The 24,003-nt window shown below is 50.5% G+C and overlaps 4 protein-coding genes across 12 annotated transcripts in view; 3 read left to right on the top strand and 1 right to left on the bottom strand.

Annotated features, from left to right (window-relative positions):
- Positions 1–1,028: 1,028 nt before the first annotated feature.
- KIFC1 (kinesin family member C1) lies at positions 1,029–12,654 on the top strand. Of its 3 annotated transcripts, none has more exons than XM_045834380.1 (11): positions 1,029–1,206; positions 5,792–5,929; positions 6,064–6,163; positions 6,667–6,720; positions 6,841–6,891; positions 7,092–7,492; positions 8,062–8,841; positions 9,493–9,783; positions 9,872–9,945; positions 10,074–10,149; positions 12,457–12,654. In XM_045834380.1, the coding sequence occupies exons 1-11, from the start codon at positions 1,195–1,197 to the stop codon at positions 12,499–12,501; spliced, it is 2,022 nt and encodes a 673-aa protein (XP_045690336.1). In that variant the 5' UTR covers positions 1,029–1,194; the 3' UTR covers positions 12,502–12,654. The 3 variants fall into 3 exon arrangements, with proteins under 3 accessions (XP_045690336.1, XP_045690327.1, XP_045690318.1); XM_045834371.1 differs by having other exon boundaries at positions 5,789–5,929; positions 7,095–7,492; XM_045834362.1 differs by having other exon boundaries at positions 5,789–5,929.
- Positions 12,655–13,320: 666 nt separating this feature from the next.
- Positions 13,321–18,818, top strand: PHF1 (PHD finger protein 1). Of its 3 annotated transcripts, none has more exons than XM_045835414.1 (16): positions 13,321–13,512; positions 13,794–13,856; positions 14,601–14,775; positions 14,868–14,949; positions 15,077–15,172; positions 15,598–15,698; positions 15,799–15,947; positions 16,122–16,217; positions 16,408–16,476; positions 16,606–16,729; positions 16,840–16,907; positions 17,075–17,179; positions 17,307–17,493; positions 17,582–17,676; positions 17,947–18,027; positions 18,181–18,818. In XM_045835414.1, exons 3-16 carry the CDS (start codon positions 14,617–14,619, stop codon positions 18,467–18,469), a joined length of 1,701 nt encoding a protein of 566 aa, XP_045691370.1. In that variant the 5' UTR covers positions 13,321–13,512; positions 13,794–13,856; positions 14,601–14,616; the 3' UTR covers positions 18,470–18,818. The 3 variants fall into 3 exon arrangements, with proteins under 3 accessions (XP_045691370.1, XP_045691360.1, XP_045691380.1); XM_045835404.1 differs by having other exon boundaries at positions 13,322–13,512; positions 13,708–13,856; XM_045835424.1 differs by lacking the exon at positions 13,321–13,512 and having other exon boundaries at positions 13,633–13,856; positions 17,950–18,027.
- A 96-nt stretch (positions 18,819–18,914) lies between these two features.
- CUTA (cutA divalent cation tolerance homolog) lies at positions 18,915–20,523 on the bottom strand. Of its 3 annotated transcripts, none has more exons than XM_045835451.1 (6): positions 20,425–20,523; positions 19,816–20,024; positions 19,581–19,640; positions 19,426–19,471; positions 19,260–19,309; positions 18,915–19,133 (listed from the first exon to the last, which is right to left on the bottom strand). In XM_045835451.1, exons 2-6 carry the CDS (start codon positions 19,995–19,997, stop codon positions 19,007–19,009), a joined length of 465 nt encoding a protein of 154 aa, XP_045691407.1. In that variant the 5' UTR covers positions 19,998–20,024; positions 20,425–20,523; the 3' UTR covers positions 18,915–19,006. The 3 variants fall into 3 exon arrangements, with proteins under 3 accessions (XP_045691407.1, XP_045691397.1, XP_045691391.1); XM_045835441.1 differs by having other exon boundaries at positions 19,816–20,170; positions 20,290–20,431; XM_045835435.1 differs by having other exon boundaries at positions 20,290–20,425.
- Positions 20,524–22,768: 2,245 nt separating this feature from the next.
- Positions 22,769–24,003, top strand: part of SYNGAP1 (synaptic Ras GTPase activating protein 1) — a 31,152-nt gene continuing 29,917 nt past the window's right edge. For all 3 annotated transcript variants that reach the window (XR_006785240.1, XM_045835101.1, XM_045835093.1), the window contains exon 1: positions 22,769–22,835. Coding sequence is in view for 2 of the 3 variants with exons in the window: in XM_045835101.1 (XP_045691057.1) it covers positions 22,769–22,835 (67 nt within the window). In the remaining variant the exon portion in view is untranslated. The remainder of the gene's footprint in view (positions 22,836–24,003) is intronic.

Below are 24,003 nucleotides of genomic sequence, written 5' to 3'. Positions count from 1 at the left end.
CTGAATGTCCAAGAGTCCTCAGCTTGTAAGATTTTTTTTCTTTTCATATAATTATTCCTTTTCTCTCATGAAAATCCTGTGCTTTCCCCATGTAATTAGGATACTGTTTAGGTTTCTGCCTGAATCTGTGCTTCAGGAATTGGAACTTTTAGATTCCCAAATAAATGCTTGACTCTTCAATTAATTTTTTTCAAGTTGACATACTTAACCTTTCTAAACCTTCATAGCTTGCAAATAAGAATGAAAAGCACTTAATTTAGGGACGATTAAACCGATATAATGCACGTGCAGATTAGCCTGGAAAAAAAAAGCATAAAATACCCCATAAATGGAAGCAGTAAAGCCTCTGTGGGTTGGAGGCTCTTAAGGTCCTAAACCGGTTCTCTAGCACCAGTAAATGGCGTCCAGGTACGGAGGTGTGGTGAGGAGTCTGCAGAAAAAAATACTCCTTCCTTGAGCCTCGAACCCGCACCAAGGAGCTTCCATGGAGCGCCAAGCTACACCAAAAGTCCTCAAATTTCCTAAGAAATGCCCAAACAACCCGGGAATGGGTTGACGCCGCCACCCTCCCATCCGCGTGAGGGCGCTAGTTCCACTCCGCGGGGAGACGCCGCGAACACGCTGCAATCCCTTTAGGGGCAAGAGTGCGCTCCCTATTGCAATCGCTAAGAGGCGCTCGTTCCGACCTTAGCCCTGCAGGGGTCCTAGTTTGCGCACGCGCGATTACTTTCCTTCAGCGTCCCGCCTACAACAGCACTTACGTTCGTGGGCTTTTCCAGACGTTTTCTGAGGTTGCGGGCGGCTGCTAGAGTCGAGCGGAAGCCCAGCGTGACCCGGTTTAACAGGAAAAGTGAGGCCGGAAATGTAACTAACCCGCCTGCCTCCCGCGCGCCGGCGAAGCTGCAAAGGGAAGGCGCCAGGCCGGCGGGTGTGGCCTCGGGAGGCGGAGGGCGCTGCGATTGGTCCCCAATTGTGGCGACGGCGACGATTGGTCCCTGCGTGCAGAGCGAGGTGAGTGTGGTGGCAGCCGTTGGAATTCAAAAGTGGCGGGTGTGGCGCGGAGTTGGTGGCTGCGGGATCCTGGAGCGCTGGGGCTCTGCGTCGCGAGCGGGCTAGAGAACGCGGGTCCCGGGAGCCGAGGCACCCTGTCCTCTTGCACTGAGCCTCCCTGACACGTGTGGCACGGAGTTGGACATGGAGTCCCAGGTGAGTAGGATCGGCGCGGGTCTCCTGGCCCGGACAGCGCAGAAGACTGCGAGCCCCCACGCCTCCCCCGCTCCGCCCCTGGACGCCCAATCTGTCTAGCTCCAGCCTGCTTGGAGGGCGAAGTCTGTGCGTCCCGAGTGAAAGCCGGGTTGGGATGGTTTAGGAGAGAAATTGGACGCGGTGAGTACTATGTAGGCAACACTTGCGAGGAGTTTTGCTGCAGAGGGCAAGCACAGAATAAAGGTAGTAGCTGGCAGGGAAAGCAGAGTCAAGAAACTCTTAGGTTAGGAGAAGTGAATAGCATGTGTTGCATACTGATTGGAATGAACCAGGAGAAAGTGAAAAGTTGGTGATGTAGAGGATAGAGAGCAGAAGGAAGGATTGTTGAAGTTCGTGAGTAGGTGAAGGGGTGGATCTCTTGCTCAATGAGAGGTTGCTTCAGGGGCAAGGAAGTGAGTATAGGAAGGGTTGGGTGATTTACTATTTTTACAGCCTAAGTGCTTATGGTGATTCTGCAAAGTTGGGAGTCATGGTGTCTAGCTTTATAGATGGGAGAAAGATAAATACTGTACTCTTGGAGTTGTCCTGAATAATAAAAGAACTTTTGAACACATTTTCTGAGCCCACACAAATTCCATGGTGGTAGGTCTTTAGTAGATCCACTATGGTAGTATAGAGAGACTGCAGGACATGGGTTATTAAAGAAAATTCAGTGTTTGACCTTGGAAAATTTAAAGAAAAAAATTGGTTTTCACACTACATTTGATTAAATTAAATTGAAATAAGCATTCCTTGTGCACATTTCTGCAGGTGGCGGGGGAAAATATGCCTCCTCCCTCTCCCCTTCTATTTGTAAAGAAGCCGATGGTGTGGATGTACTACAGTTTATTCTTCCACTGATGAACATCTTTATTCCTTTAAAAATGTATTGAGTCCTGCCATGTAGCAGACATTGTACTAGGCTCTCTGATTATAGAGTTGTGAACAAAACAGATGTATTCATATGATGCCCATAATCTAATATAAGGATAGACAGTGAACCAATAAACCAAAATTTAGGAAACCAGAGTAACAAGTTGTTTCAGAGTTTTCTCTATAGCAATGATTTGTGAACATCCTTGATTCTATCTGTTTGTATCATAGGTTGCCCAAAGTCACTTTCCCAAAGCTGAACTTCCCAAACTAGCCTTTCAGATACTGTCAGATCTCTCTGTATTATTTCTTACAACTGCATGTGAATTTACAATTATTCTAACATGAAAAGCTTAATTAAAAAAATAAAACAAAACACAGCCCTTCCTTCTGTGATCCTAATTAATGGAACCATGGCAGGTATTTTGGAGTCAGCCTGGGGGCCTGCATCTTCCTCACTGCCTACCCACTGTCTCCCTTCCCCAAGGCAGTTAGGTCAACACAGTGGTGGTCCCTCTTATCTGAAGTTTTGCTTTTCGTGGTTTCAGTTACTCACAATCAGCTGTGGTTCAAAAATATTAAATGGAAAATTCCAGAAATAAACAATTCATAAGTTTTAAATTGCATTTCATTCTGTCCAGCCTGGTACATGGATCACCCCTTTGTCTAGCCTATCCATGCTGTATACGCCACCTGCCTGTCAGTCACTTAGTAGCTGTCTCAGTTATTGAATCAACAGTTAGGGTATTGTAGTGCTCATGTTCAAGTAACCCTTATTTTACTCAGTAATGACTCTAAAGCTAATATATTGTTAAAAGTGTTCTGTTTTATTAGTTATGGTTATTAATCTCTAAATTAAACTTTATTATAGTTGTGTAGGTATAGGAAAAAACATTATATATAGGGTTCGGTATTCTGTGAGGTTATAGGCATCCACTAGGGATCTTGGAAGATATGCAGATGAGGGGAGAACTACTCTGCTTGGTTTGATGTAATCCAGCCCCTTTTTGACCTCTCAGATGGATTTCTACTTAGCCCTTAAACTCTTAGAACAGCCCTTCTCAATTGAGTTCTGTGAGAATTAAGTAAGCTCTAATGCCCTAAGGCATCCTTTGTATCTAGTGAATTAACTTCTCTCTTAGGCACCTAGAATGTTAAGAGCTGTATACATCTTTGGGAGAACTGAGAAAATAGATCGCAGGGCTTAGATCTCCTGTGGTACCCCATTTTGGAAAGGCTGTCTTAGAAAATAAGCTCTGGGAAAGCAGAGACTTTATGTTCATTACTTTCCAGTACCTAGAAGAGTGTCTGTTACAGAACTGTCTTCCAACAAATCTTAATACAAAAATCCTTGTTGAACAAATGAATGAATGATGATGCAGTCTCTGCCTCTGATACCCCTCATATTCGACTTATATTCATTCTTTACTTTGCTGATGGTTCACTTTTTCAGCACAAATCTAGTAGTATTTTTCTCCTGATTAAAAGTCAACAGGGTTCCTCTTGTCTTCGGTAAACTCTGGAATCTGTCGTGGCATACCGACCACCGTAATCTTTTTTTCTTCTGCCTCTGTTCTCATCTCCCCACTCTCGATGGAGTTCCCTCTATTCAGCTGAACAGAACAATTTGTCATTTGTTGAATGCACTCTTCTTTGCTTTTTACCTGAAATACTCTTGGCTCAAACCCATCAAGCCAACTCTTTCTCATCCTCAAGGCTCTCCTAAGCTCCTCCAAGGCTCCTCAGAGAACACTTTTTAGAAGTGTTCTCTGACACTCTCCCCATCTAAACTAGATGCCCACCCCATCTTCTGGGATCCTTTTAGGATACTAGTAAGTAAAGGTTTAATCATTTCTTTAAATACTTCCCTTCCCCAGTGTCCCATGAGCATCTTGAGGGCACAGACCACAGCTGTTACTCCAGAACTCAGATCATTTCCTGGCACTTAAAAGGCACTTAGTACACATTGATTGAATGAGGTAAACTGAAGGGAAGAGAGAGGCTGGCCTTGGAATTAAGCTATCTCCAGTGAAAATCAGAAGTTGATCTATACATGGTGGTTTCCTGGTGGTGGGATAGGAGTGGGATGACTAATTCTCTCTGTTTGGGTAGGAATGATCTGGTTTTAGCACTGAAATTTCTGTGTCCTAAGAAACCCCTCATTTCTGGTCAAATCGGAATGGTCTGTAACCATGGGGTGGACATAATCCCCAGGCACTGAATTGTACTGCTTACAGGAGAGGCTCTCTTTCTTTCCCACTGCCCTCACCTCATACCTCTACTTCAGTGGTTCCCAAGTTGGTCATGCAGCTCCATAGTTTTCCCCATGCAAGTCAGTCTATTTACAACTCATTTTTTATCATAGGCTCTTCTGCATGTTTTCCTTTTTATTATTTTTTAATTGATGTTTGAATACAGCTGTCTCTATTTTCCCACCACCACCACTTTCTCCTGCTTTACCCCCATTGCATATTTTTCATATACCTAATCAGAAACTGTGTCTAGCTCTCTATGTATGCAGAGCTAAAGCCTAAACTCCTCCTTAGCTTGGCATCAAAGCCTTATAAGTCCATGTTGCTTAATGATTAAAACATGGCCTTTAGAACAGACTGTCTAGGTTCTAAACCTGGCTCTGCCTTTTACTGGCTGATGACCTTAGACAGACTATGTAATCTCTCAGTGCCTTCCTTCCCTCCTCTGCAAAATGAGGCCAATAATATAGCACCTCCTCTGGGCTGCTGTGAAGATTAATTTGATAACAGATAAAGCATTTAAAACAGTTCCTAGTAAATGTTACTTGCTCCCCCAGCCCAGTCTTTAGCCTTATCTATTGGAAGCATCCACTCTCTCCCTTATTTATTAATCTCAGCTCTAGCTAAAAGGGCCTATTATATAGGCCCTTTTACTATGTATGTGTTTGAGTTTTTGCTTTCTGAAAGGAGTGTCCATTTCTCTCTGCTTGTTTTTTTTTATTAAGATTTTATTTACTAAGCCCTGGCTGGCGTAGCTCAGTGGATTGAGTGCGGGCTGGGAACCAAAGTGTCCCAGGTTCGATTCCCAGCCAGGGTACATTCCTAGGTTGCAGACCAGAACCCCCAGCAACTGCACATTGGTGTTTCTCTCTCTCTCTCTCTCTATCTCTCTATCTCTATCTCTATCTCTATCTCCCTCCCTTCCCTCTCTAAAAATAAATAAATAAAATCTTAAAAAAAAAGATTTTATTTACTTATTTTTAGAGAGAGGGGAAAGGAGGGAGAGAAACATGGACGTGTGAAAGAAATATCCACTGGCTGCCTCTTGCGTGCCCCCAACCGGAGACCTGGCTGGCCCACAACCCAGGCATGTGCCCTGACTGGGAATTGAACCAGAGACCTTTCAGTTTGCGCCCAACTCACTGACCACACCAATCAGGACTCTCTGTTTGTTTAAGTACTACTGTTAGAGTTAGCTGAAGTCAGACGTCTGTCCAGCTTCTCCCTTAGAGATTGATCCCACTTTTGCATTGTGTCCCACTTCTCCATGCTTTTTGGTTGGCACATAATCTGTGGCACAAGAGGTACAAAGTTAATGCCTGTTGGTGATGTTGAGAATTAGGCTGGGGGGCCACAAAGAGGAGTTCTTTGGACATTTGAGCTCCAGAATGTTGTCTTAACTGTCTCTCTTTTCCCAGCAGAGGTCCCCCTTGTTGGAAGTGAAGGGGAACATAGAGTTGAAGAGACCCCTGGTCAAGGCCCATTCCCGGCTGCCTCTCCCAGGAAGCAGTTTTAAGAGGGGGCGTGGCCAGATGGAGGATGTCGTGGAGCCTGAGAAGGTGAGCTGGGTTTGGATAGCTGTACAGGTGTGTGTGTGTGTGTGAGAGAGAGAGAGAGAGAGAGAGAGGTGGGGAGAGACAGTGTATGTAAACCAGTCAGGGAGGATAACTACAGACTCCTTGTGTTTCCCTAGAAAAGGACACGAGGCCTGGGCACAGCTTCCAAATTTGCTGCATCCCAGCCCAGAGCACCAGTCCGCACCACAGTGCCACCGACACAAGGCCAAACTGCAGGTGGGTTCTGGGGGTGGACAGAGGTCAGTGCTCTCCAGCTCACTTTTGCTTTTCTTTCAATTTTAGCTTATTTTGAATAGGTAATATGTTTCACTTATTTCAGAATTTCAAAGGCACAAAAGTTATATTTTTGAAGTTTCCCTCCCACCCCTGTCCCCCAGCCACCCAGTTTCCCTCCCCAAGGACAACTGTGTGTCCTTTCAGGGATGTTCTGTGTGTATTCATTCAAGCAAGTGTGACATGTCCCCCAGCATTTTTTTCTTACACAGTTGTATTTTTCATATGGTCCTGACCCCTGCTCTTTTTGCTTTTCTTGGTCCAGCTTGTTTCTTGGCATGTTCAATAATTTCTGGTCCTAAGACAGGATATCTGTAGGAGCTAGGGGAAGAGGGAAGTTTTCTTATTTCTAATCCTCAGTAAAAACTCCTCTGCCCCTGGCCTGGCCAGAGTACATGCCATCCTCAGAATGATGGTTCTTTTACCTCCCTCCCATTTCCCGACAGCTCCAAAACTTCCCAAGAAGACAGGACTCCGATGTTCCACAGCTGTTGCCACAGGTAATTATGCAGTCCTTAAGAGCTGGGCTGAGAAGGGGTTTGAATGCGTGTAAAGGGAGGATGATGGGAGCGGAAGGCCACTGTGCTATAATTCCTGATGTCGATTCCCCAATATTCTAGTGTTGAAGAATCAGAAGCCAGGCCCTGCTGCTCCTGCCCAGAAGCCTGGCAGTAGGTGACAAACACAACTATTGGGTGAGAGGCTGGGATAGGGAAGAGAAGGTGGTGAGTACCTAGAAGAATCTGTTTGGTCCCTTCCCTATCTGGAGGAGGAGATGTAGCATCAGGTGTGGAGGCCCTAAAGGCTAGGAGGGAGGAGAAGTAGGGAACCAAGATTCCCTTGACTTTTGTCCTTTCTGTGCCCATCTTAGCAGCAGCTGCTCCTCCCAAGCTCGAAGGGAAGAAACCCAGCAAACGTCCAGCCTGGGACTTAAAGGGTCAGTTATGTGACCTAAATGCAGAGCTGAAATGCTGCCGTGAGAAGACTCGGACCCTGGACCAGGAGAACCAACAGCTTCGGGACCAGCTCAGGGAGGCCCAGCAGCAGGCCATGGACCTGGGGGCAGAGCGCAGGACACTAGAAGGGGAGTTGTCCAGGGTACGGGCCCAGGCTGAGCAGGGCCAACAGGAGCTGGGGAACCTGAGTGCCCATGTCCTGGAGCTAGAAGAGCGGCTGAGTACACAGGAGAGCTTGGTGGAAGAGCTCCAGAAAGAACAACTGGGGTTGCAGGAGGAGCGGAGGGGACTGGCCACCCGGCTAGAGGAGCAGGAGGTGAGGGCCAGCTTCTCACCAAACAGTGCTCTAGGCTTGGGCTTAGAATCCCTGACCTCCTCTGTCCAGTAGCATACCTCTGTCCTCAACCTTTCTTCTCCCCTCCATTTTTGTAGTGTCCCCAGTCTGTGTCTCCTCTGCTCCTCCATCCCTCTCTGTCTTTCCTGATCAAAAACCCCCAAGCATTCTCTCTTGCTCTTCTCATGTCCATTCAACTCCTTGGTGAGCACCAACTGGATTGAATTACTCAAATTCAATTGTCTGAAGTGACTCAATTCTCACTCAGGGAATTTTGCATATGTGCTTTCATCTTTGTGGAATGTTCTTTCTATACTACATCCTTTCCTTGGTTTACTCCTATACTTTTGGGTGTCAGCCTAGACATTACCTTCCTGTGAACCTTCTGGATAGGCCCATTGCCCTCCCTATTCTAATACCATGATTCCTCTTAAATCCTTCTTTAGCAGACTGTGAAGTCCTTGGAGGCATGGACCCCCCCCATCCCCCATCATGACTTGTTCTGATTCTTGGTTGCATCTTGCCCTCTGTGTCTGTTTTGTTCTGGGCAGAAGAGGCTTCAGGCATCAGAAGCAGCTCTGTCAGGCAGCCAAGCGGAGGTGGCATCTCTACGCAAGGAGACTGCAGCCCAGGTGGCCTTACTAGCTGAGCGGGGAGAACGTCTCCATTGGCTAGAGATGGAGCGCCGACGACTACACAACCAGTTACAGGAGCTCAAAGGCAACATCCGTGTTTTCTGTCGGGTCCGCCCTGTCCTTCCAGGGGAGCCCACTCCACCCCCTGGCTTCCTCCTGTTTCCCTCTGGCCCTGGTGGGCCCTCTGATCCTTCAACCCATGTCAGCCTCTTTCGGTCTGATGAGCGGCGTGGGACTCTGAGTGGGGTGCCAGCCGCCCCCACCCGCTATGACTTCTCTTTCGACCGGGTATTCCCACCAGGGAGTGGACAGGACGAAGTGTTTGAGGAGATTGCCATGCTTGTCCAGTCAGCCCTGGATGGCTACCCAGTATGCATCTTTGCCTACGGCCAGACAGGAAGTGGCAAGACCTTCACAATGGAGGGTGGGCCTGGGGAAGACCCCCAGATGGAGGGGCTGATCCCCAGGGCCCTACGGCACCTGTTCTCTGTGGCCCAGGAGCTGAGCAGCCAGGGCTGGACCTACAGCTTTGTGGCAAGCTACGTGGAGATCTACAATGAGACTGTTCGAGACCTCCTGGCCACTGGGACTCGGAAGGGACAGGGGGTTGATTGTGAGATTCGCAGGGTAGGGCCAGGGAGCGAGGAGCTTACTGTCACCAATGCCCGCTATGTTCCTGTCTCCTGTGAGAGAGAGGTAAGCACTGATGGCACTGTGACTGGAAAATGGGGAGGAGTGACAGGGTGACATGAGATGGAGGTGGATGGAGTAAGGAGCAGGAGAATGTTGGAGGATGAAAGGAAGGGGAGATGTGAGGATCAGTTGCCGCATTCAGTTTGGCCTTGGGAACTGTGAGGTGGATCTGCCTTAATAACTGGGGAGTGGGGAGAAGAGAGGCACCTGCTGATGCGGGGTTGTGCTCGCCCCCTGCCCACTGCCTCTCAGCCCTCATTTCCTACTACTCTCCTTGCTCACTACACTCTAGCCGTGTTGGCTCCTTGGCTTGTTCCTCAAACCTGCTATTCATACTCTTGTCTTGTGTCAGGGCCTTTGCTTACTACTTCCTTTTGCCTGAATGATCGTCTTCTGGAATTGCTTGCTCCCTTAAGATCTGGCCATCCTGTCTAAAATTGCAACCCTCACCTCATCCTCATATACTCCTTATTTCTCTGTTTTATTTTACTCTTTAGTACTCTCAGACATGTTGTATATTTTACTTATTTGTCTCTTCACTGGCTAGAAAGAAAGATCCCAGTGGGCAGGAGCTGACTTATTCATTGCCATTCCCGACATTGCTCTGTACTGACTTCCTGCCTACCTTTACCCCTTGCTCTTCCCCCTCCATAGGTAGAGGCTCTGCTCCATCTGGCCCGCCAGAACCGGGCTGTAGCCCGCACAGCCCAGAATGAGCGGTCATCCCGCAGCCACAGTGTGTTCCAGCTGCAGATCTCTGGGGAGCATGCTGGACGAGGCCTACAGTGTGGGGCCCCCCTCAATCTTGTGGACCTGGCTGGGAGTGAACGGCTAGACCCTGGCTTAGCCTTTGGTCCTGGAGAGCGGGAACGCCTTCGAGAAACACAGGCCATTAACAGCAGCCTGTCCACACTGGGGCTCGTCATCATGGCTTTGAGCAACAAGGTGGGAATGGGGTTGGGGCAGGTAGGAACTGGGGCTAACTGTGCTGAACCCTGTCCAATCATAATCACTGTTCCCCTCAACCTTGTAGGAGTCCCATGTGCCGTACCGGAACAGCAAGCTCACCTATCTGCTACAGAACTCTCTAGGTGGCAGTGCTAAGATGTGAGTGAAAGGAATAGGTGGAAGGGATCATGTGGGAACTGTAATGGGGTCAGGGGTGGGCTCAGACCTGGTCTGGGTCCCACCTGGCCACTAATGCTGGAGTTTGGCCCCCTCTCCTCTCTCCACAGGCTCATGTTTGTGAACATATCCCCCCTAGAAGAGAACGCCTCTGAGTCTCTCAACTCCCTGCGTTTTGCCTCCAAGGTGCGGGTACCACCAAGCCCAGGCCCTGTCAGGACACCTGGGTGACTACGGGTTTTTCCATCCCAACCCCTTCGGTCCTTTAGGCCAGGGGCACATTCATCCAGAAAGGATTTACACTGGCCAGTCATCTGTGGCACAGACTGATTTTTAACTATTGGCTTTTGGGGATTTTCAGTTAAGTTATTAAAAATAGGTAGTTAAAAGGTCAAAATTACATAAAAAGCTATATATTCCTATCCACATTTTCCTCCCCATGTGTCATTTTTATCCTTTATCACTTTACTAAATGTTTCCTTTGTAAATATAAGCAATATGCATGTGTTCATTCTCCTCCTCATATAAAAGACATCTCTCCCCCTGTTTTACATATACGTTATTCTGCACTTTATTTTGCTAAACAAGACTGCCTCAGGATCACTGCCTGCTAGAACACAGAGATCATCCAACTGTTCTTACATCTGCCTGGGACTCCACTGTGTAGATGGACCAAAGTTTATTCACCAGTTCCCCCTACTGGACACTTGAATTCCTTCCACCCCATTTCTATTACAAACAAGGCCATGTTGACTGACCTTGTATGTATATAATTTTCTGTTTGTTAGTTACGTCTAACCACCTAGGGAAGGATTCCTTGAAAGGGGATTGCTGGGTCAAAAGAGACTTAGAGGTTTTTCACACCATTCCAAAGAGTGTGAGTTCAGGCTCCAACCCTCATGAGGGTCAGCTGTGGCCATGGCCATGGCCGTGAATTCTCTAGGAGACTTAATGCTCCCTCCACTAGAACTAAGTGTCTTTACTGTCTGCCTCTGAAAGGTAATTTTTTCTCTTTGGTTACTCATTTTCCTGAGGCTATAGCCTCATGATGGGTTCTGGCTTTATTCAGGGTCTCTGATCAGGTGTGCCCTTCTGCTACGCTGGGGCTTGAGCATTTGTTGTGGAAGTAGTCAGCCGCCTTAGCACCCTTCCCTGGTCTTCTGCTTTGGTCAGGGTTTCCCCTGCTATCTGGCAATTCAATTAAAGTTATATTAACACCAAACAACATGGATTCTTTAATATCCAGTTTATATTACATTTCACCTGATTGTCTCAGAAATGTCTTTTATACACTAGGCTTGTTCTGATCAGGATCAAAGCAAGGGCTACCCATATTATTTAGTTGACATTATTTCTTAAATATCTCTTAATCCATAATAATCCTACCCCCTTTGGCCTTTATTTGTTAAAGAAATGGGACCATTTGTCCTATAGAATAATCATATTCTGGATTTGCTTCCTCTTCATAATTTTTGTTGTTTGTTGACTAGATTTGAATCAGGTTTAAATTTCTTGGCAAGAAAACCTACACAGGGTGGTCACTTTTCTATTGCACCATATCAGGAGGTAACTAATACCCAGTTTTTCACGTTTAATGATACAAATATTAATCATTGGATTTGGGTCTTGTCAGCCTGATCTATCCATTAAAAAACTACCTATCAACTTTTTCACCCAGTGATTTTATCAAGCAGTGATTATACCCAGGTCTGTTATTTCATTAGGGAATGTTAAAATGTTGATTTTTCTTATTTTCTATGTTCTACATTTATTAGTCCAGGTTTTGTAAAGTACTTCCCCTTTCCATCTATTTGGTTACTCTGAAATTCAGTCCATATAGGAAAGGCAGGATAAGTGCTGAATTCTTGATCAATTTTCAGTGTTATAAATTGATACCCTGGCAACTTCCAAAGGTGACCAGTGAGTTTTCATTAGGTGTTACCATTTTACAGATGGTTATATATTTGATATGTGCCCTTTGCAGCTGTCATTGTTTCTGATGCTTAAATTGCTTTATCTTTATCCAGTGGGGCGCTTCATCTTAGTTCTTGTGTCCTTTGGACTGGTCCCCAGTAGTCTTTATTCCAGGTTTATCTTGTACATTTTCTCTCCTAGACTAGGAATCATTGATTTTCCAAGGAGTCTTGATTCCTAAATGAGTATTGTTATTGTGCCATTTAGTTTATTAAACATTAGTGGTGGGAGGGCTTTGAGGTTTCTAGTCCATGATATTGCTAGAAGTGAAAGTTCCTTCTGTCTCTGCTTCTGTGCTGGTCTTTGTTCCTACTCAGACCTTTTCACCTCGCACAGACCTAGTGTGTTTAGTGAGCATAGAGCTAACTATAACTGAGACCAGTGTGAGCCTGTCCTCAGAGCCCTCATTTCAGTCTCTGAGTACAGCCCTAATATTGGGGGCTGGGAAGTGATCTTCGGAAACTGAGCCTCTTGGTTACTCTGAAAACGTTTTTATCTTGTCTGTACCCCTGCCCGCAGGTGAACCAATGTGTTATTGGTACTGCCCAGGCCAACAGGAAATGAAGACAGATCCAGATCCTCTGGGGGTGATGATGGTGGGGCTGAGGGATGCTTTTGGGGGGACGGAGGGTACACACTGTGTTATGTGGGCCTAGCAAATAAAAGTTGTGTGTTTTTTTTCTGAATAAAGATTTTGTTAGCAGTTGTCCAAGAAAAGAGGTTTTTTTCATATCTGTAAAGATGGGAACTGTCACTCTACCCAGCATTTGTGTGTTTTGCAGAGTTACAGACTCTTTACTCCTCACAAACTGTCCTCTGTAGTCCGGGTAGCCTTCAGCTCCCATACCCCTATCCTCCACTTGTAGGAGGTGTGACACTTAACTCTCCCTCTTGCCGCAAGCTATCCTAACCCAGGAAAAGCGGAAACCAGAGCCCAAGGACCGGACTCACTCACTCTCCCATTAACTGACGGCTCTTTCCTCCCGCCCTTTCCCTGCCTTCCCATTCGAACAGCCAGGGCTGGCCCTGCCCGCTGTCCATTGGCTGGTTCTCGGCAGCGTCACGGCTTCGCTGCTGGCCCTCCTGGTCTGTGCCCCTGCCCTGCAAGCGCAGGGCCGGAATCTCGCTTGCTGAGCCCCTCCCGCCAACCGACAAAGGCCACCTCCCCAGAAAGGAGGGGCTTGGTCTTCCTAGGTTCCACCTCGCGCGGGAGGGGTCACGCCTGCGCAGAAGCATGGGGCTGACTTGCCACCAGGAGGGTGGGGCTGGGGCAAAGGCGGGAGAGGAGGGCGTGGCAGGGGCAAAAGGAATGGTGAATGGAGGGTGGGGTCGTGGCAGGGGGGTGGGGGGCGGGACTTAAGAGTGACCATGGAGGTTGGGGGCACAGTTAAGGGATGGGGCGGAGACCAGTCCGGAGGCGGGCTGCTGGGAGCGGTGAATTCCCTCCTGCCGCCAGGGCAGGTCTCCCTTAGGAGGAAGGGGCTTCAGGGATTCCCTTTCCAGCCGGGTCCGACTGTCCGCCTGCCCAACCGCAGCCAGGCCGCCGCTGGCCCGGCACCTCCAGGCCTGTTGGAGGTGAGGGAAGTGGGGTGAGGTGGTGCCCGCGCCGCCCCCAACACCCCTCCGGCTCCTCCTCCCCAGTCCTCCCCTCCCACCACCCTCCCCCTGAGCCGGTTTGTCCCTCCCCTCTTCTCCCCTCCTTCCCCCGGCCGCCTCCTCCTCCTGCCGCTGCCGCTGCCGCTGCTTTGGCTGCTGCGTCATACGCCCCAGAGCCGTCGGGACGAAGGGGCTGGGCCTGGGGACCCCCCGGCCTCTGCCTGCACGCCCCTGACGCCCAGACGTCCTCCCCTGCGCAGAGGTTTTGCCTCGTTGTCCCAAGTCTGCCTCTGCCCGGCTCCCGACGGCCCCAGCTGTCACTGGTAAGGAAGCGGCGGGAGGTGCTCCTTGTGGGGGCGGGGGAGGGGGGGCGGTGCGGCTGGGAGCCCGGGGTCAGCGCGCAGAGCGCGGGCGGGAGAGCCTCCCCGCCCTAGCGTCGGGTTGGGCTGGGCCGATTCAAGTCCCGTATTGGACTCTCGGTCTTGGGTAGTAGAGACCGAGACTGGGACACGCCCCCCTCCCAAGGCTCTCAGGGAAGTTATCTAACCCGAGGGCAGGGAACCCCGAATTTGAGGGTGACCTGACATAACCTGGCACCCGGATGATTGTTCTGAATGATACACGCGGGCCCGGGGAGGTAGCTGTTTCTACTCTGGAAAACATCTCCAGAAAAGCTCCCAAAATATTCTCTGCGTAACGGAGCACCCCGATGATGATACCTTTAAACTGCAGGAGAAGGTGACAGCAGAAACTGAGTAGTAACCTTTGCTTCTGCAACCATCATTTCTGTTAAAATCTCAAGGCCAGGATATAGTACTCAGGAGGGCTCTGGAAGCTGGGAAACTAGAGGAGGGTGCTTGTTAAGGAGAGGAGACCCAGTCACCATAGTTGGGAGAGAGGGAATCAGGAAGCTCAGGAGGGGTATTGAGTGTTTCCTATCCAGGTGTCTCAGGGATTTGGAGACTGGGGCCACAGCTGCTTCAGTCCTTGACAGAAAAATAGGCAAAGAAAATGCCTGTAAGAAGTGTTTTTCAGCTTTCATAACCTCACATTCCACTCCTGGCTAGGCCCCCCCAGGATGCAATGGCACAGCCCCCCCGGCTGAGCCGCTCTGGTGCCCCCCCACTTTGGGATCCAGCTTCCCCTGCTCCCACCTCTGGCCCCAAGCCTCGACTTTGGGAGGGTCAAGATGTGCTGGCCAGATGGACAGATGGGCTCTTATACTTGGGGACCATCAAGAAGGTAAGACCTTTGACCTCTGACCTGTCACCTTCCCCCATTCCCCTTATCTAGTTCTGATTCCCATTTTTATCCTCTGCCTTCACCCATTCCAGGTGGACAGTGCTCGGGAGGTGTGTCTGGTCCAGTTTGAGGATGACTCCCAGTTTCTGGTTCTATGGAAAGACATTAGCCCTGGTGAGACCCCAGAGGCCTGAGTGTGTGCATCCCATGGAAGACAGAAACCTGACTTGGGAGACAGAAAGGGGCTTAAGAACAGGCTCCATCCCCCTACCCCCAACCCTAACACTGTGTTCCCTCACAGCTGCCCTCCCTGGGGAGGAACTCCTCTGCTGTGTCTGTCGCTCTGAGACTGTGGTCCCTGGGAACCGACTGGTCAGCTGTGAGAAGTGTCGCCACGGTGAGAGGGCAGGATACCTGAATGGTCCAGCTTGTTCTGGACATTACAGGCTGCCTCTGACCCTTCCCACTGGTACTGGTCCTTACGCCACCTGGCCCGAGTCCCCAAGCCACTGCTCTGACCAGTCTCCTCAACTCTATAACCTTACTTCCTCTTCAACACAGGGAGAGGCAGCCATGGAATGGGGATGTGTGAACTTCACAGGCAGAGGGTGGTTCAAATACTCCTTCTTAAGCATATGACTTTGGGCAAGTCTCTAAAGTACTAGGAGCCTCAGTTCTCTCACCTGTGAAATAAGGGTAATAACCTCCCCCCCAGACAGTACATGGTCAAGGATTAAATGAGATAGAGAAGACTCTTCTCCCAATACCTAGTACGCAGGTTTACAATTCAGTAAGTGCTCTACCATCAATATCATTATTCAGCTTATCACCAGGACTGCCATGTTCCAAGGGCCCCAGCCCCTGGAGAGGGAGAGGGCACGTCTTGGGTCTGCCGCCAGTGCGTCTTTGCCATCGCCACCAAGGTAAAGGCACCTTCCTATGAGAGTCTCCCATCCCCACAGCCTCTCCCCAACCTTTCCTCTACCCACCCTCTGAGGTGGCCTGCCTGTTCTATTTCTGCAGAGGGGCGGTGCACTGAAGAAGGGCCCCTATGCCCGGGCCATGCTGGGTATGAAGCTATCTCTGCCATATGGACTGAAGGGGCTGGACTGGGACGCTGGACATCTGAGTAACCGGCAGCAGAGCTACTGTTACTGTGGTGGTCCCGGGGAGTGAGTAATGAGGGGCGGGGGTTAAGGAACGAGTGATGCGGTGTGGTGATGTGGGAAATCCCAGGGAATGCAAGAGAAAGAACAGGGGAGGGTATGGCAATAGATAATGATCAGGGTTTTGGGCCGTTAAGGGGGCAAGTATCTGGAGGTCACTAGTTCTGTGTTGCCCATCAGGTGGAACCTGAAAATGCTGCAGTGCCGGAGCTGCTTGCAGTGGTTCCATGAGGCCTGCACCCAATGTCTGAGCAAGCCCCTCCTCTATGGGGACAGGTGAGACCAGGGCAGACTCTCCAGGAGTAATCTGCCCCACCCTCTGTTTCCCTACCTCTGCCTATCTCATCTGTTCTCTTCCCAGCTTCTGAAGTGTTCCTCACTAGTTCACCCTACTCTTACTTCGTGAGTCCTCCACAACACCATTTTCCTGTTTGATGTGTGTTCTCTCCCTCTTGCTCACCCCCAGGTTCTATGAGTTTGAATGCTGTGTGTGTCGGGGGGGGCCTGAGAAGGTCAGGAGACTACAGCTTCGCTGGTGAGCATGATCTCAGTGTAACCCTTCTCTCAACACCCCATTTTTCACTGTACCTGCCCAACTTCTCACTCTGGACTCCCTTGGCTTTTGTGATGCCTCCACAACCTTGACAACTCAATTCTTCTCCAGGGTGGATGTGGCCCATCTTGTCCTGTATCACCTCAGTGTTTGCTGTAAGAAAAAATACTTTGATTTTGACCGTGAGATCCTCCCCTTCACCTCTGAGAACTGGGACAGTTTGCTCCTCGGGGAGGTAAGGGGTGGTGAAGCTTTGGGGGTTAGGGTGGAATAAGGAGATGTGAAGAAAAGCAGGGAGGGAGGGATCACTGCTTCCTTGAGCCTACTTTCTGTCCTCTTCCCCAGCTCTCAGACACCCCCAAGGGAGAACGTTCTTCCAAGCTCCTCTCTGCACTCAACAGCCACAAGGACCGGTAAGTTGAAGAGAGGCTTAGAAAGGTACAGAGATATGGATATGGAAGCCTGGGAGGGGAGGTGCTTCAATCTACTTGGAAGATCATCTCTAGAAAAGATTCAGTAATGGCAAAAGAGGGGCCGTTTTCTACAGTACTGATCTGTGTCATTTCTCTCCTCACCCCAGTTTCATTTCAGGGAGGGAGATTAAGAAGAGGAAGTGTTTGTTTGGTCTCCATGTTCGTATCCCTCCTCCTGTGGAGCCCCCTACTGGAGATGGAGCCCCTACCAGGTCACTGGTCCAGGGGGCGTGGGGAAATTCTCAGGGTATTAATCTGGTGGTAAATATATATATGAAGATGGGGAGGTCTTTGGGGTGGTCCGGGAGGGGGCTGGGGGGATAAGGAGGCCTCTTACAGCTTCCCTTCAGGGCAGGGCCCAGGGGGAGGGGTTCCACGTCCCCTGGGGAAGCGCCGGAGGCTGGAGCCAGAGCCCCTGAAGAGGCAGAAGGAGAAGATGGAGGAGCTGGGGCCACCTTCAGCAGAGCACAATCAGTCAGAGCCCCAGGAGCAGAGGGAGCGGGCCTCTCTGCAGAAAGCACTGCAGGTACAGAGACCTGGGGAATTCCATGGGGAAAATGCTCCTATGGGAAGGAATCAAGAATTATCTCTCAATCCTTTGCTCCTGCCTCTAGGCCTCAGTGTCTCCACCACCCCCCAGCCCTAACCAGAGTTACCAGGGCAGCAGCGGCTACAACTTCCGGCCCACAGATGCCCGCTGCCTGCCCAGGTCAGTGCTTCTACCCGCTCCAACTAGATCTGCTCCTTGACAATCTCTCCTCCAATTATATATACCCTCTGAACTTTCTCACCCAGAATTCTTTTCCCTCTACCCCTTGGCTACCCACTTCTTGACCTAGAGAGACTTCTAGAACCAATGTCTGAACCCCAGTGTCTTGAGAATGGGGATCCTTCAGGGGCAGTGTTTGAGCTCTGTGCTTGGGTAGAACATCCTGTTCCCCTGCTTTGGGTCCTAACTTCTCTCCCTCCCCCATCCCAGCAGTCCCATCAGGATGTTCGCTTCCTTCCACCCCTCTGCCAACACTGCAGGGACCTCTGGGGATGGTGAACCCCCAGACAGGTGAGGTTTTACCCCTTTACCTTTGATACTACTCGGCCTCTGTGTTAAGGTCCTCAGGCTCCAACTATTTCATTTTTCTGATCTATATATCGTCTCCATTTCTGGTCAGTAATTACCTGTGTGGCTGGACTCACAATTGCCTTCTCTCCTTAGGTCACCCCTGGAACTTCACATTGGTTTCCCCACAGACATTCCTAAAAGTGCCCCCCACTTGATGACTGCCTCATCTTCCTCAGCCCCAGCTCCCTCCCCAGGTCTTCCTAGACGCTTAGCAACCTCTTCTCCCCTGTGCCGTAGTTTGTCTCCAGGTACTGGGGGAGCAGCCAGAGGTGGGGTTGGCTATCTGTCCCGAGGGGATCCAGTCAGGGTCCTTGCTCGGAGAGTACGGCCTGATGGTTCTGTGCAGTACCTGGTTGAGTGGGGAGGTGGGGGCATCTTCTAAATAGCCTGCCTCTGCCCACCTCCCCATTCACACACACCGGCACTTTCGTACCCTGACCTCTGACCTCACCTGCAGCTGGGATGTACCTGGGGAGAGTAGGGGGTCGTTCTCCCTATCGCCCAGGCGGAATCCAGGTTGGGGAGTGGAGAAGCGGTTCTCTCTTCTCTACTCCCTTCATGATTCCTGAGCTTCCCCCCACCCCCCTTTCCCATTTCCTGTGATGTTATTTTGTTACAGCTTTTAAAATATTTTTAAAAATTATTTAATCCCTGGGGACGGAGACTGAGGAGGGGAGGGATGATAAAGGATCCCGGGTTCTGTATGATTGAAATAAAGATAAACAAACCTAGCAGCTGAGTCATTCTGAAAGATGAGAGCACAGGTACTAGAAGCACTTCTAATCTTCCCAACCGAATTCACATATGTTGACAAAAAAAGGCAGAAAGAACCAAAGACAGGATTTATTAGAAGCCCAGTCATCCTCTGGAAGTCAGAGCATGGAAGTATATGAGGAAAACATGGCAGGGGCAGGGCTGATCACGGTAGAGCTGTGTTGGAGTTAAAAACTGACTCTGTAACCTGGTGCACCCAATGCAGGTATGGGGAGTTTCCCTGCTCCACAGGCAATGCAATCACCTCAGCCACTTCGTAAGGATGCACAGAGCTGCAAAAAAAGATGGGGAAGGGGTGTCACTCAAAGATTTACTCAAAGGAGCCCACCCACTCAGACTGCCCTGCAAGTCCCACCCCACAGTACCCACCCTCACCCCAGCCATCTCAAAGCTCTTACCGAACAAAATCTGTCAAAGCTGGAACCAGGGAACTTCGGGTTTTAATCATCTAAGGGGTGAAGACAAGGTTGAATCCCACAGTGGGGTTGATTTTGTGATCTCGAGGGCAAGGGGTCAAAGGGAACAGAGAATTGAAGTTTTGTAGGGTGGGGAAATGATTCTCACCATCAGCACCTCACTGTCTTCTTCAATCTTTCCTTTCCACTCATAGCTGTAAAGGTCAGGGAAAGTATTATGGGAGCAAAGATTTTTTTCCCCTAAGGGAAAAGTTTGCCAGTCAGCCCCTAAAGTTAGATTAACCATGAATTCCTGGGACTCACATGGATGTGATCTGAGGGATGAGGTTGACACAGGCTGCCAGGCGCTTCTCCACCACTGCCCTGAAGGTGAAAAGACAGCCCCATTTATAGCACCCCACGACCCCTATTTTTGCCCTGCTAGCCCAGAGACAGGTTTCCAAAGCTGGAGCAGGCAGAAAGCAACGGGAGGTCACTCTTCTCTAACACCCCCAACTCTCCCTTCAAGATCATCCTCTCTCCACACTGGAGTCCCCACCTGGCGATCTCCTTGGCGACCTTCTCATTGGGGCAGGTGACAAAGGCTGCAGAGACCGAACCAGGATCATAGCCGGAGTCAGAGGCCGGCGAGGGCTGGGGAGGGGGGCTTCCTGAAGCCATTGACAGCAGGGCTCGGGGTAGCAACAAAAGGCGGGAGGCCACAGAGAGCAGCGCCGGCATCCAAAGAAGAGACAGGAGCAGAGCAGCCTGGGGGCAGGCAGTGAATTTGGTGTCTCCCCACAAATACCCCAGGCAACTGCTTCCCGGAAATCCTTCGCTTGGATAGACACTCGGCTTTTGCCCTCCCTCTTATGCACCCCGGAGGAAAAGGCCCCTGAAGCCGAGAGAGAGACCTAAAAAAATTAAGGGAAAGGCTCGGTTTTTATTCCCTCCTCAGGGGCCAACTCGGGTTTTGGGTACGGGTGGTGGTGGGCAAGGCCTCGAGGTCCAGGGGGCGGGGCTGGTCACTCACCCCTCCGCCGAGCAGGACTGCGGGGGCCCGCACCCCCCTCATGCAGCCTACGCTGCTAGAGGAGGGCTGAATATCAAAGGCCGCAAGTAACGCCGAGAAAGGACCCCAAACCCAGGAAGAGCGGCCTCTTCTTACCTGGGTGGCAGCCACGTGATAAGAAAACAACGCACACCACGTGACAGTAGGACAGGCACCACATGAGCCTCTAGAGCCAGCCAATCCCGGCTCTAAAGTGGCCCAGTTTGCCCCGCCTTGTGGGGGAGGAGCGAAGAGGGAGCTGACCAATCGAGAAGCCAACCTGCAAGCTTGTACGGAAATGGCACGCCCGTTTCCGTGTGAGCCGGAAAGAGCCAATTGCGTGCTCAGGACTGCCGCTGCTGCGTTCTACTGTCACGTGAGGAGGTCGGTCTTTGGTTGGAGGCCTCTCAGTGAGCTACGCGGAGAAGCCAATCGCAGGCCTGCCTCGCAGGCCGAGTGATGAAAGAATTGTGATAAGCGGGGCTGTAGGTCCCTAAGACTCGATGCGTCAGGTTGTGGAGTGGGGGATTCATTCTTAATCCCAAGAGTGTGCCTCTTAACAACCCCTACACTGTTCCCAAGACCTGAAGGAGTGGGAGGGTCTGAGAAAGCTGAACCTCCGGAGGTGAAGAGAGCGCCCCCTGCCCTTTTGGCTAGGACCGACACCTGCTTGGGTTTGGGAACGAACAATGATAATCTGAGAAGCCAACTATCCCTGGGGGTAGTGATTAGGTAGGCACTGTCGTGGCTACGCCATGGCTGGGTGAGGAAAGACTCATTCTTTTTAGAGAGGGAAGGAAGGGAGGGGGGAGAGAGAGAGAAACATCACTGTGCGGTTGCTGGGGGTCATGGCCTGCAACCCAGGCATGTGCCCTGGCTGGGAATCGAACCTGTGACACTTTGGTTCGCAGCCCGCGCTCAATCCACTGAGCTATGCCAGCCAGGGCTAGAAAAGACTCATTCTAAAAGGGCAGCGTAAGACCCCGTAAATGGGATAAAATGGGGCTACTGGCGCCTTGGCCTTTGTAATTTGAAACCCCCAAACTGGAGACAGATTGGTGAATCCAGGAAAAGTAGAGTTGAGGGCTACAGGCTGGGGATTAGGGAGGGATCACGAGGAAGTAGTGATGAACCTTTTGTGCCGTATCCCCTTCCTATTTCACTCCTCAGGACTGGTCTACCTGTCAGCCTTGGGTCTCCCTCCCTGAACTCATCCCCCTAGAAATCAGGACCTGCCCTACACATCCTGTGACCAAAAAATGGAGAGGGGCCAGTAAGAGGAGAGAGCGGTAAGAGGACGAAGTAGAGAAAAAGGCTCTTGCCACTCCCTCTACCCCAGTATTCCTCCTCCCTCCAAGGTCTGGGGTCTTGGGTCAGCTGGGTGGGCGTGACTGAGCATTTCTCAGGCTGATATCAGATTTTTTATACCTGCCTCTCTGGGGTTGGGGTCTCCCCGAGATCTCTGTCGCTGGTTTGGAGTTTGTCTCAGATATGTTTCTGTGTGGTCTTTCAGTGTTGCATTGGTTTCTTTCTCAGGACTGGGTTTCCTTTTGTTTTTCTGGGTCTGTGATCACTCTCCAACGTCTTTCAAACTCTTTATGAATTTGAGGTCACTGAGTTCATTCATCTCTGGACTAGCTCTCTTTCCTTCTTCCTTCCTTCCTCTTTCTCTCTCCCTTCTCCTTCTCCCCTGACCCCCAACCCCAAGGTCTGGAGTTTTCTGAGTTACCATTTTCTGAATCTGCAGTTTCCTTTCTGTGAGATCTAAATCGGGGGTCTCTGATATCTGAGTTCTTTCTGAATATGGGTCTTTTTCTTTGAGTCCAGGCCTCGGGTCTTGGGTGTCTGAAATTACCATTTGAGTCTAGAATCTAAGATTTCTGTGGCCATGGAGAACCTTTTTGAGACTGGTTGCTCAGATTTTGACCCCTCTCTCAAGGAGGTCCAGATTTTGGGGGAATTGGGTTTTTTCTTTTCTTTTCTTTTTAACTGAGTTTGAGGTCCGTTTTCGTCTAGATTTTGGATTTGTGCCTCAGATTAACCCCCCCATCCCCCGCCCCACCCCACCGCCCCCGGGGCCTCAAGGTATCTTTCTCTGGGTCTGCATCTTTAGAAGTGTCCTTTCTGTATCTGGTGTTTTTGAGTCAGGGGTCTCTGACTCTCTGGTTCTCACTGGGTAGGGGTGGGGGCTGCAGTCTCTCTCTCCTCCTCCTCCAGCTCTCTCCTCTCTCTCTCACTCCCCCGCCCCCCTCTCTCTCTCTCCCGGCTGCCGCTGCTGCCGTTGGCTCCTATTCTCCTCCTCCTCCTCCTCTCTCCTCCTCTCTGCTCCACTCCGCTCCTCTCTCCTCCTCTCTCCTCCTCCTCCACCTCCTCCTCCTTCTCCCCCTCTCTCTCCCCCTCTTTCTCTCTTCTCTTTCTCCCCCGTCCCCCGCCCCCTCCCCGCCCCCCCGCCCCAGGCCTGATGAGCAGGTCTCGCGCCTCCATCCACCGGGGGAGCATCCCCGCGATGTCCTATGCCCCCTTCAGAGGTACGTTGGTGAGGGGAGGGGGAGGGCCAGTTGGAGGGGGTAAAGGGGGGAGGGGCAGGGCGGAGGAGGGGGCAGAGCCGAGGCCAGGGAAGAGAGCAGGTGAAATGGAGGGAGACAGGAGGACTGGGAAGACAGGACAGAAGCAATGAGGAAGAAGGGACTGGAGGCCACAGCACAGGGGTAGATAGGAACCTGAGGGGCCAGGAAACAGGCCTTAAAGGGGGCTGAGGTGAAAATGGTGAAGGGGAAAGAGATCGCCAGAAAGGGTGGTGGGAAGATAAGGTTGGGGGGAAAGCGGCAGAAACAGTTTGGAGGTGGAAACTGAGAGATGTGGAAAATATCCAGGAAATAGAAGGGCAGAGTCAGGAGAGGGGCTTTGAGGGGGAAATGAAAACACAGGGGTGCAAAGAGAAGCCAAGAAGATGGGGGTCAGAATATGGTGGCGGGGCTCAAAGAATGGTATGGGGTAGAAAAAGAGAGGAGGATGGAGGGAGAGAATAAGGGGCCAGATGGAGAGGGAGGCTGTGTGTGAGGGGGAAGGGATGGAGGGTCCAGATGGAGGGAAGAGAAGAGAGGGAATGGGTTGGGGGAGGAGAGACCGGGGAGGGGGAGGGACAAACGTGTGTTTGTTGGGCTGGGGGCGAAATACAAGTAAAATTGAATGTTGGGAGTAGGGCAGCAGGTTAGACTGCCCAGACATCGACCCTCATTAAGGCTTTGACCAGTGTAACAACCCCTGGGGTCTCATCCGTTCCATTCACGTAACCACTTTTACCCCCTCCCCCACCTCCAATCCTTATTTCCATTCCTCTTCCCTCCTCTGGTGTCCATCACCTATATCTTTCCCCCTATATGGTGTCCGTTCCTTATGAGAGTCCCCCTTCTGTCCTTTCCCTGTATCAGTCCCTTCTTTGCGGTCCATTCTCTCTCCTCTTCTTTCTAGTAGCTCCCTTATATCTCTACCACCTCTTCACCTCCTCAATGACCCTCTTGTCTTAATATTCCTATTAGGTCTACCTGATTTCCTCTGCCCCGTGTCCGGTTGGGCCCTTCTGCTGTATTTCCTTGTCACTAGCAATTTGCCATAATTTCTACCTCCTCTTCTCCTAGATCCATCCCTGTCATCTGTCCCCCAGCCCATCTTCTATTCCCTACCCCATTCCCCATC

The sequence above is a fragment of the Phyllostomus hastatus genome, unplaced genomic scaffold (genome assembly GCF_019186645.2).
Source record: "Phyllostomus hastatus isolate PE091 unplaced genomic scaffold, TTU_PhHast_1.1 phas_contig_1048, whole genome shotgun sequence".
Classification (NCBI taxonomy): domain Eukaryota; kingdom Metazoa; phylum Chordata; class Mammalia; order Chiroptera; family Phyllostomidae; genus Phyllostomus; species Phyllostomus hastatus.
This window is presented reverse-complemented; position numbering and strand designations above follow the sequence as displayed.

Coding starts and splice junctions, on each gene's coding strand:
- KIFC1 (XM_045834362.1), top strand. Junction 5,930..6,063: donor ATGTCGTGGAGCCTGAGAAG/GTGAGCTGGGTT, acceptor GTGTTTCCCTAG/AAAAGGACACGAGGCCTGGG. Junction 6,164..6,666: donor GACACAAGGCCAAACTGCAG/GTGGGTTCTGGG, acceptor ATTTCCCGACAG/CTCCAAAACTTCCCAAGAAG.
- PHF1 (XM_045835414.1), top strand. CDS start 14,617: ATGGCACAGCCCCCCCGGCTGAGCCGCTCTGGTGCCCCCCCACTTTGG. Junction 17,677..17,946: donor GATGCCCGCTGCCTGCCCAG/GTCAGTGCTTCT, acceptor CCCCCATCCCAG/CAGTCCCATCAGGATGTTCG. Junction 18,028..18,180: donor GATGGTGAACCCCCAGACAG/GTGAGGTTTTAC, acceptor TTCTCTCCTTAG/GTCACCCCTGGAACTTCACA.
- CUTA (XM_045835435.1), bottom strand. CDS start 20,331: ATGAGGGGGGTGCGGGCCCCCGCAGTCCTGCTCGGCGGAGGG. Junction 20,025..20,289: donor CAGTCCTGCTCGGCGGAGGG/GTGAGTGACCAG, acceptor GCCTGCCCCCAG/GCTGCTCTGCTCCTGTCTCT. Junction 19,472..19,580: donor ATCCCTCAGATCACATCCAT/GTGAGTCCCAGG, acceptor TGACCTTTACAG/CTATGAGTGGAAAGGAAAGA.